Genomic DNA, 11,616 nt, shown 5'->3' with positions numbered 1-11,616 from the left:
AGTTATAACCTGCAAATGGATCAAATAATTCTCTTTAAAACCAATGAAAAAACTAGATTCATTCAGGTTTTTTTTAAACACCAGTTAATTTACTTCCACATTTGGTGAGGTCCTAAGAATTGGCATCCACCCTCTCTTTCTAGAAAGGAAAATTTCATTTTGAATTGATACCAAAATATTCTACAAGTCACACTCAGATTATCAAATTGTGAATAGTACCTATTTCTTTACTTGTCAGCAGAAGCAATAGGAAAAATAGCTAGGCACCAGGTCAACTGGCAGAACCAGTTTTTCAGGCTCTTATGGAAGATCAAAAGGATGAGTGCAGATCACACCTTGGGGTGTATGATGTTCCAAAGGGCAGGAGCCACAGCAGAAAGGCTCTTCTACTACACCTCATCAGCTGAAAATCCTTGACTAGTGGGGTCCACAGCCTGCCTGCTCTATTGGTATGGGTGGGGCAAGCCAATCCCATTGGGTAAGATGGTTCTTTAGATCAGTGTTTCTCAACCTTGACAATTTTAAGGCATGTGGACTTCAACTCCCAGAATTCCACAGCCAGCATTGCTGGCTGTGGAATTCTGGGAGTTGAAGTCCACATGCCTTAAAATTGTCAAGGTTGAGAAACACTGCTTTAGATAACTTGGGCCTAGCCATTAAGAGCTTTAAAGATGATAACCAACATGTTAAATTGACCTGGAAGCAAGCCGGCAGCCAATGTTACACTGGAACAGCAGTGTAACATGAGCCATCTTAGGGGTCCCAAGAACTGCCCGAAGTACTGCATCCTGCACTACTTGTAGCTTCCAAATATTCTTCAAGGGTAGCCCCATGTGGAGAGCATTGCAATAGTCTATGCATGAAATGATCAGGGCTTGAATGCACAAAAATATTTTTATTTATCAACTGTAGTATAAACGATCACTTAAAAAGCACTCATCTGTAATGCAGTCACTCACTGATCTCTTTGAGTAGTTATAATTGCTCAAGACAGATACAAATTAGTATATGACTTAACTCTAATCCTTTTTCTTGTACTTAAAAATTAACATATGCAAGCCTATAAAATGCATGGATTTCCTACCAAGATAGAAAGTAAGAGAGCTAATAAGCAGTAAGTGTGAATAGTATCACATATCTTGCTAAACTATGGCTTAATATAGTATATTAAATAACAATTAGTGGATTTACACATGGCTCATCAAACAAATCAACCCAGACTTCTCCCTTGAGGGACAAATGACCAGGGTCAAATTATTCTAGTTTGTACACATTACATGAAGATCTAGCTCTCTGGAGAAGACTCTAATGCTGGGAAAGATGGAAGGAAAGAGAAAAAGAAGATAATCAACAGCAACATGGATGAACTCAGTTGAAATGGCAATGAGTGCACACTTGGAAAACCTGAAACACTTGTTAGGAACAGATCATGGATAAAATCTGTGTTTGTTAAGAGTGCAATGATTTGATAGCAAATAATAATAATAATAATAATAATAATAATAATAATAATAATAATAATAATAATATCAAAGTAATAACTAGGATTTACAAACAAGGGCTGCATTCGCACAACCTAGAAGCCAGGACCAAAGAAACTAAGTTATAATTTAGTGTGTCATGTGAACCAACATTTGATTAGTCTTTCCTTATAAGGAAAGCTCTGTGTATCAAAACAGCTGTTTCTTTTTCCAAGCTGCAATTGTTATCTCCTCCATTCAGGTTGTTTCTCTGTGTGGTACAACAGGAAAGATCTGGTTCACTGGATGCTGTCAAGAGCAAACTCAAGATAGCAAGTGAAATGATAAATCTGCTCTTTCCACAACCAGGTTTAGATGCTATACAGCTGGTGAAAACAGGTAAATAGTTGGGGGAATGTGGTTGCTTTCCTTGCTTCTGTGATTTAAATCTATCCAATCAAAAAGACAGGAAGTATATTAGCCACCTCCCTCTTTTGCTTAAATCCTATTGATCTGGGAGAATAGCACCCAGATAGCCTGTTACCAAGACTGCTCAACTGTTATTATTAGCAGGCAATGAATGCCCCTCACAGAACTGCTCTTTTTCCCCCTTCTTCCGTGTTTTATCTGCTAACACATTTTATCTGTTTGCATGATTTAGGAGCCATGACCTTAGCCACATAAAGGAACTGGAACATGTCCAGCAGCATCCTCAGCCTACATATTATCGGTGCTACCTTCCCTCCTGTGCTTAAATGAGCAAGAGAAATGGGTTAAGCGGTAGGGTTGCCAGGTGTCCACTATTTGAGTGGACAGTCCACTTTTTTCACATTATGTTCACTATTTTTTTTCACAAAATAGTGGACATTTTTTTTATTCAAAAGCTTTATGATGAAATGGTACGTAATCTAAAGCTGTACAGTCTACTTTTTTTACTACTTAACCCCCCTCCCCGCTTGTCCGCTATTTTTTGGAAGCAGACCTGGCAACCCTATTAAGCGGCCTAAACCAAGCAAACTCTGCATTATCTGCAAGTAGCTGCTCCTTTGTGGGTGATGGACATAACCACCAGCCCAATTGTCACATTAGAGCAAGAAGCAGATCAGAGAGGAAGCAACTTTCATTACAGTCCTTTACGAAGCACCCTCGACAGAAAAAAAGGCAAGCGGGACTGTTTAAGTTTCATCCCTTCTGGGCCTAATCCTTCCTTCCATTGTGCTAGTAAGAGATTGAGCAAGGAGGTGGCGGCAGGAGCCTGCCGCATTTTGTTAGCCTGCCTACCGATGCAAACGGGACTGAGATGGAAGTGGGGGGAACGGGCTTCAGGGGACTTCTACAAGGGGGAACCTTCTCCATCGCTGCTTCCCCGGCCTCTGCCTCGGGGTGGGCGGCAGAAGAAATTGCTACTGACGGCCAGGTACTTTTCCTTTCTTAACGAGGTAGTGACAGTGCCTTCTTCCCCGCCCCCCTTTAACAATGATCTGGCCTTTCAGGGATGATCCCACTAGATCTAAACAAGATCTAACATGTCAGAAGCGGCAAGCAAACGAAAGCCGAAGCCTCAGGCAGGTCGAACTGTCGTGCCCCTCTTCACCCCGACCGGGATGGCGAAAGTACAACTGCGCCCATCGGAAACCCCCTAAACCTCCCCTCCCCAGCCTCCAACGAGGGGAGGAGCCTCTTACCTACCGTCCTCCCCTATCCGACCAAAGGGGCAAATAACGGTCCCAGGCGCGCGCTCTCGGGAAAACACGCCTCTTCCCCATTTGCCGTCGCCGTCACCAGGCCGGCCTCCCCATTCCGAAAGACATCTGCCCCCCAAAAAGAAAGAAAAATACAACCCCCCCCTCATATAAGCCCCCTCAGTCGCGCCCCGTTAGCCCCCCCAGGTTTCGCCATCACTTCCGGGTTCCATGCGGGGGGGGGGGAAATAAAGGCTAACGTCACTCAGACCTAGTTTGACAGGAAGCTGGGCAAGGTTTGTCGTTCCGGCTCTATGCACGTGGGTGGCAAAAAGGAGGCGGAGCAAGAGGAAAAGCGAGGGGTGCCGACTAGGCGGGGAGGGCTTTCGCTTTACCTCCGGCTCACAATGGGCATTTGCGGGATGTTCATTGCAAAACCGCGAGCCATCCCAGCACCGTGTACTACTACAGTACAGCAGTGTCCAATCTTTCCGACTTTGCGGAACGGCGAGAGCAGTGGGGGTGGGCGGGTGGATGTTTTCACGCAGACAGCGGGCGACTGCGCGGAGCTCAAAGTACGCAAATGGAGCTGCGCGCCCGAACGCGCTACCCGCCCCTTGCGCGGCCCGGTTCCGAACGGTCCGGCGACCCCTGATTTATGCTAACAACGAGTTACTGGCATCTTTTCTGTTAAATTACAGTAAATTGGCCTTATGGTTATTTTGACAAGATAAGTAATGGTTTCTATTATATAGTCCCAGAAATAAACTTTTTTTAAAAAATTTTATTAATTTTTTCAAATAAACATATGAGCAAATAATACAAATATGGTGCATTTCATTAGAAAAACAAACACATAAAAAGCCTACTCATTAGGTATTCAGAAATAGTCGGCGGTCCCCCCCCCTGCATCCACACTCCCTCCACCTTCCTACCTACTTCCCTCTTCCTTCCTCCCCCTCTTAACCACTACCTCTCCTTTTTCCTCCTTCCCAACTATCCTACACATCCCATCACCTTCTTTTACACCACCTCGGATGCAGTTTAGGGGTACTAGCCGATCATCTCTTCTTAAAGACAAACATTTACATTACATTTATAAATACACCATTTTTTTTTATAATTCTACCCCTTCATCCCCTTCCTCCTTCCCCCCCCCCGGACTTCCCAGAACTGAGTACAGGGATAAATACATAACATCCCAAATCTAAATTAAGCTATCCATTCATAATACAAACAAAATTAACATTCTTTAACTCTAACATACAATAATAAACTTTTTTTGATAAACTTTTCAAAGAGAACCAACAGTTTAAAAAAGGGAGGGACCAAACAGATCTGAGCACTGATTCCAAATTATCACGAAAATTTCCAAGGTTATTTATTTACTAACATAACTAAAATTTTGGGAGGCTTTCAAGAAAAGATCTTTCCCAGATGCCATTGGTGGCTCTTCGCTGGCAATTTACAGACTAGAGAAAAACCTTTCCGAACTTAATTTCGCGATTGTGCTGCAGCGGAGCACCGAACCGAATCTCTGGCGGAGTAGGAGGCGGACTTGAGCGGAATAAACAACCGAAAGAAGACAATTCATGTTCTCAAGAGGCGGTTTTAAATTGAGCGCTCGCTTTGTTATTGGTGCGCAACCTGAAGAGTTCACGGCATTGGTCGGGGAGATAGCGTCGAAATCAGGATTAAACAAAAAAACAAAACAAAAAACCAAGCAGCTCAAGCGATTGGTCGAATCTTTGTTCAGAGCCTCTTGGCGATTGGAGGAAAAAATCGTATGCGCGAACTGGCTGCGTTCTGTAAACCCCCTTTGATTGGTGGAGGCTGCGAGTTTTGAATTCTCGAGCGGCGGTTACGAGTCCGATTTTTGGAAGGAATTTTTGTATTGCTCGCGGGTGGGCGAAGGCGTTTCTGGTGTCAACAGGAGAGATATAGATGAAGATCGTTTTCCCGTAAGCCGCTATGGCGGAAAGAAGGCAGGGCATGGGGCCAGCCGGGCTTCAGGAACCGGAGCGGAGCAGTCGCTGGGCTGCTTCACCAGGCTGCGAGGATGGAAACGACGCCGTGTTGTCACTCAGCCACTTCTCCCGGCCGCCCTTCCTCAGTTTCGGCTCGGTCCGCGTCGGTACTTCCTGCGTTCGCCGTCTGGCCGTAGAGAATCCCAATGCGGAGCCTGTCCACGGGGCCGTCGACCGCCCGCCGCCCGCCTCCAAAGGCTTCTCGGTGGAGCAGGACAGTTTCCTCCTTCAGGTGCTTTAGCAGGGGAAGCGAGGCGATGTTGGTCTGGGAGGGGCGGCTCTAAGGTGGCCGGCAACATCAAATGCTAGCGCTGAGGTCTAAGCCGGACGCGGAGGGATGTTAATGTTCATGTAGCATCGGTAGTCTGAAAGATTGGCCGGTATGAAGAAACGGTTAAATGGCAATGGTAAACGTAGCAATACACTCCGCCGGTATTTATAGGCTTTACTTCCTGAATTTCAATTGATCAGGGACGTTATGGAATAATCAATTTATGGATAACGTCTGCTGATGCTGTCCCAAAAATCCTACTTATTTTTAAAGGATGTTGTAAGTTAACTTCTTGTTTACTGTTTCTAGGCAAGTGGGAACTTTGGGGTATGTTAATAGTTAATAAATGTATAGTCTCCCCAAACGAGGCTCTTTCTATCTACGAGGATTATTTTCTGGTAGGATATAAACGTAATGAACACTTCTTATATTAGGAGTTGCTAAAAGAATTTCCCAGCTCCCTTTTCCAAGCCGGGATAAAAATAAGAGGCAAGGTAAGCTGCTGGTGGAAAGGAGGTGATCCATTTATTCCCCAAAGTTAAGAGGCTTGCTCTTGAGGGTAGGCTCCAGAGAAAATGGGTTCTTTGTTTTATAGGGGGACTGGTCCTTGGTAGGGGGCGATGGTGTCTATGTGCTGGCTGTCTTGCAGTGCTTGACTCTATCAAAATGTCAGCCTTAATTGTCCTCCCTGGTGGCTTGCCTTTTGTTGTGTCTGGACAGCCTATTTGTGGGTATGGGGAAATGTGACTAGGTTCTTTGGTGAATTACTCTTGTCCAGGTGCTTGGTTTTGCTATTGTCAGTTGACAGCAGAGGTGCAATTTACCAATCTATTGCTACAATGTATTTCCCATAGTTTTCAGTCTCAGTGAATCATGGATTGTGTTGATGACTAAGAGGCAGCTGGGACAGTGAGAGAAATTTGGTGTAAAGAATATTCTATGATTATTATTGATTATTAAAATAAAATACTTTCCACAGACTAAAGGCTAACATGAACATGATAATATATATAAAAAACCCTTGTCTATTTGTGTAGTGTCAATTCATACGTGCTATTCAATTTGGTGGAGGGAGTGCCTTCAAATTAATATTGACTCCTGGCCACTATTTGGACTACAATGCATATAGTTTTCTTGGCAAGATTTTGGAAGTTTACCATTGCCTTTTTCCTAGACTGAATGAGAGTGATTGCTTCAAGTTGTCTTTGTGCCTAGAATTCAGCAGAAGCTGGCTGAAAAGGAAGTCTCTTTTTATTTTGTCCAATTTGCTCTGCCTATCAGGATTCAATTGACTTTAAGGACACATTCCAGAGAAGAAGACTGTTAAAAGGTGGGGTGGAGGGAGCAGATCACGGGCTTTTTAAACTGCTATCACCCTCTTCACTAATGCATGTGTTATTGGCTGGTAGGTTATTTGAACTTTGGAGGCTTATATATGTTGTTAAGAGTTACGGTAAGTGTTTTTTAAGTAGGGTTTTTTGTGAACTGTAATGTTGTTACAAATATTGTTTATAGAGCACAGTCTTGGTCTGAATTTATATGGGTACCTGGTATTATGAAAATATTAAATGTGACAAAGTTGTCAGAATCTTGTTTCAGAAGTTTTTTTTATTTTTGGAATTGAGTGGCATATAAATTTCAGAAATAAAATATCTATTGTGACATTTTGTTGCTGCCTATAGGTAAACATTATGCCATACTCACAAAATATATAAGCATGATTTTATTCTCATACGTTTTAAAGAGTTATATTTTAAATAGCTATAATTTGACTTTATATTTTGGGCTACACTATGGAAACCACAGTTCTGCTATTGAAAGCTCCTAAGTTTCAAAGCAAATATGGAGATTGTAAAAAAAGCAAAATTTGATCTACTACTAGTGATCCCTACTTTCCTGGAGAATGAAATAATAATAATAATAATAATAATAATAATAATAATAATAATAATAATAATAATAATAATAATAATAATAATAATAAGGTTAGAAGGGACTTTGGAGGTCATCTAGTCCAACCCCCTGCTCAGGCAGGAAACCCTACACCATTTCGGACAAATGGCTGTCCAGTCTCTTCTTTAAAACTTCCAGTGTTGGCGCATTCACCGCTTCTGGAGGCAGGTTGTTCCACTGGTTAATTGTTCTAACCGTCAGGAAGTTTCTCCTTAGTTCTAGGTTGCTTCTCCCTTTGGTTAGCTTCCACCCGTTGCTCCTTGTCCTGCCTTCAGTTGCTTTGGAAAATAGCTTGACTCCCTCTTCTTTGTGGCAGCCCCTGAGATATTGGAACACTGCTATCATGTCCCCCCTCGTCCTTCTCTTTGTTAAACTAGACATACCCAATTCCAGCAACCGTTCTTTATATGTTTTAGCCTCCAGTCCCCTAATCATCTTTGTTGCTCTTCTCTGTACTCTTTCTAGAGTCTCAACATCTTTTTTACATCCTGGTGACCAAAACTGGATGCAGTATTCCAAGTGTGGCCTTCAAAGAAGCTAGGTTCATAGAAGATTTTTAACTGGATATATTCTTCATGTATTTGTTACTATGCCATCTTCCTGTTTCATTTTTTTTTTTTTGCAGCCTGGAGAGAGGATCTATATATTAATAACATGGACACCACTAGAAGGCGGCAAAGTTCGAGAGCTCATAACTTTCATTATAAATGATGTTGTAAAACATCGAGCAGTTTTGCTGGGAAATGCTGAGCAGCCTATAACGAAGAAGGTAGGAAGCTCTTTAAAATCTTTCTTGTTCTGCTTATTAATAAAGTCAGTCTTTATTAATGCAGAATATCTATCTATGTAATAAGCTTTCCTGCATAAATTATTGGCATGTTTGAAAGTGCAAAACCACATATCAGTGTAATTAAAGATGCAGAAATATAATAGGCCTATGACCTTTATAATTATTTAAAGTCTTCATAGCACTTATATCTGTATTCCCGTGCCGCCTTTGAAATTTTTAGTATATCTCCCTTGGTATCTTGAATTTCCCCCAACATTGGATTTTACAAAATGAAAAATAGGTATTGTAAATAAATATGCCAAAGAGATACACAAATAGTAGAGGTAAAATACTGCAATACTGATGCCAATTTGAAAAATGAGAATCAGTGTTCCTTTGTATTTACTTATAAATATGTCATAGGCAGTATGAGCTTTTAATTTCATAGGGAAAATAAGGAAAATGACCAAAAATATAATACTTGCCTATATATATATATTTAATGTCATTTCAGAAAAATCTGTGGGATACTATTAAAAGAAGAATTCCTGCACAACAATCACGAAAAAGAGTGCCAGTCATTAAAAGTATTAATAAAACTTTTCAGATGTCTGAACAAACAGAGGAAAATAGAAGCCCTCTTCAGTCCTGTGAGAATCTGGAAGTGAGCTCAAACAGAATTTCACCTAATGGAAATTCCTTAGTCATTTCAGAACATAAGCTTTCTATTTCCCCTATTAATCCCATCAATCAGAAAAACCAATATATCATTTATACTCCCCTATCAACTACGTATTCTGTTCCAGAAGCACCAGCATGTCATAAGCCATTAAACAACATAACAGAAACCCCTACTGTTACAACTCTATATGACAATGTTTTGGCAAAAAAGAAAGTACACCAAGATAATGTTATTAACTCAGCAGAAATAAATTCTGTCTGTGCACCAGAACAATTGAATATATCTTTGAATTGTAGGAAGATTTTAAGTCCTGATTCTTTTATAAACAATAGTTATGAAGTTACGGAAGAACTTGATGCAGCTACAGCAATGCCTATTCTTTCACCTAATCAGTTTTTAAGAGAGAATCAAATAGTTACTCAGCCAAACCCAGAATGCAAACCAGTGTCCTTTACTTCAGATGTGAAATCATGTATATCAACAGCAAAATTTTCAAAACAGAAAGAAAAGATACAAGTTGTTTCATTTTTTATGGAACCTCAGCTTTCCACCAAAGCTCCCAAAGACACAAATGAAAGAAATCCTACGACTTGTTCTTATAAGATTGAACAAAATGTCAGATCCAAAACAAGTAATCAAGCTTGCTGCCTTCAGAACAAAAAAAGGCCTTTGCTTTCTAGCACTGTTATCAAAACTAAACCCAATCCTGAGGGAAAAGAAACAAAGATGTTAAAACTAAAATCTAAAAAAAATCTTTCTAATGCAATAGAGCATTGTATGGACATTATCCCTAGAGATGCAAAATCCCTGGACAGATTGCCAAGACTTCCAGTTATTGAAAGTGTTTCAGATGAAGCTAAACGTATCAAAGATAGAGCCAATTTCATTTATTTGGAATCATCTTCTAATAATCGTAAAAGAAAAAGTGGAGAATATTTAGAGGACGTTAAGAATGAAAGAGAAGAATATGCAGAAAATTTAGGAAGAAAAAGAACTCTGAAGTCCTGTGACGGAAATGGAAGCAAGAGCGATTTGAAATTCTCAGTTTCCAAATCTCGGAATGGAGATAAGCAAAAGACGAGAAATGGTAATGTAATTTTAATTTTGAATCGGTATTCTGTTAGAAAAATAATATTGTATGCAGCTCAGAGTGAACCAATCTTTTGTTCTCATATTAACCTTTGTGATTGCAAAGTGATAGAACAGTTTGCTTATATAAATTTTTACTCTTGCTTCAATTTCACATTTTGGATGATTGGATTTTTTATTTTTTTCAGGTTCTGCATCTCAAAAATCTAAGAATTTTAAAAGAACAAAAAATATTGTTCCTGTTGCACAGTCTCAGCTGACTTTTGTGAAGCCTTTAAAAACAGGTAAACATAAATTCCTGGCATTTTGCATTTTGAAAGAAAGGATTTTTAAAAAATATCGTTAGAAATAATATTGATAAAGTTTATCTAAAATACATTGGGTGAAATAGTAAAAATAGCAAAAGTTAGAATTATATGGTTTGCCTTCTTTTCATTTTCGTACCATACCCTCTATTTTAGTCTTCAGGAAAAGCTGGCATGGGGTCTTGAAGGAAAAGCTGTTGGCTGGAGATGATTGGTACACTAACAGAGAGAGCACCCCCACATCTCCATTTCAAACCCATTTTTTAAGTTTATTTTTTGTAATTTTAATCTGTTTTTATATTTATAACTGTTTGGATATTTGTATATTTTATCCCACTCTAAGCTGTTCAGAGTCACCTCGAACTGTGAGATAGCGCCAAATAAATTTAATAATATTATTTTCACAGTGGTTCAAATATATGAAGCATAGTTCTTTTTCAGGAAATATGTGGCATGAATTCGAATTTGTCTCATTAATCTAACATTTCATAATAAGTTTCATAGTCTTTAGCATGAATGGATGAGTTAATAAATTGTCACATATAATTAGCCTCGTTATATCCTTGCTTTGATGGTAATTCTAATATATGGAATTTAACTATTGCTCCAGTAGGTTCTACTAGTCATTTTACCATATGTGGTGTTGCATAAGCTGTGCTTACTATAATTTTCCTACTCTTGATAAATGTTTATTTAAAAAATAATCCTTTTTATTTAACATGACACTGGGTTATACAAACAACAATAAAAATAATATCCAACATAGTAAAATCCCAATGTTTCTGGGCCTGTTATACTGTACGTCTCCACATATCCATAAAAAAATCTTTCTGGGCTCCAACTTTAGACTATCTCAGAGCTTCTGAGAAAAGCTAGGTTTTCATGGCTGTTGAAAGACTAAGAAGACCTGTCATTTTAAGGGGGAAATTGTTCCATGTTACTGGTGCTGGGATTTTTTTGGTGCTCATCCTCTGAACTCCATGTATGATGTGGCAAAGATCAAAAAAGTATCGTGTAGTCGTGATTTAGGCCCACGAAGAGGGCTGACTTGGGAGAGTGAAAGGCGAACTCCTAGAGATGCTGTTTTCAATCCAAGATGGCTAATTCCAGTTTACAGTAATATATATATTCTTATGAGTATAGACACAGTGTAGAACCTGATGAATTCTATATGTAGAATTATTGGTTGCATACACATATTGAACAAGAAAGCTAAGTATAATAAAAAAAGAAAGAATTTAAACAGAATTTGCCTCAGGCTTGAGAATCTATGGAGAAAAATGGAGACTTGTGTGAAATCTTGAAACAACTGTTCCCTTACAGTTGTTCATCTGTTCTGTTATCTCATATTTTGTAGCATTGTACAAAACATTGGAAA

The 11,616-nt window shown here is 39.6% G+C and overlaps 1 protein-coding gene across 1 annotated transcript in view; it reads left to right on the top strand.

Moving 5' to 3' along the window:
- Positions 1 to 5,113: 5,113 nt before the first annotated feature.
- Positions 5,114 to 11,616, top strand: part of ASPM (abnormal spindle microtubule assembly) — a 25,236-nt gene continuing 18,733 nt past the window's right edge. The window contains exons 1-5 of the mRNA XM_029285171.1: positions 5,114 to 5,401; positions 8,019 to 8,162; positions 8,677 to 9,475; positions 9,614 to 9,931; positions 10,122 to 10,217. Of these exons, the coding sequence (XP_029141004.1) occupies positions 5,114 to 5,401; positions 8,019 to 8,162; positions 8,677 to 9,475; positions 9,614 to 9,931; positions 10,122 to 10,217 (1,645 nt within the window). The remainder of the gene's footprint in view (positions 5,402 to 8,018; positions 8,163 to 8,676; positions 9,476 to 9,613; positions 9,932 to 10,121; positions 10,218 to 11,616) is intronic.

Source organism: Protobothrops mucrosquamatus, unplaced genomic scaffold (assembly GCF_001527695.2).
Source record: "Protobothrops mucrosquamatus isolate PMUCROS unplaced genomic scaffold, P.Mucros_1.0 scaffold1365, whole genome shotgun sequence".
NCBI lineage: Eukaryota > Metazoa > Chordata > Lepidosauria > Squamata > Viperidae > Protobothrops > Protobothrops mucrosquamatus.
This window is presented reverse-complemented; position numbering and strand designations above follow the sequence as displayed.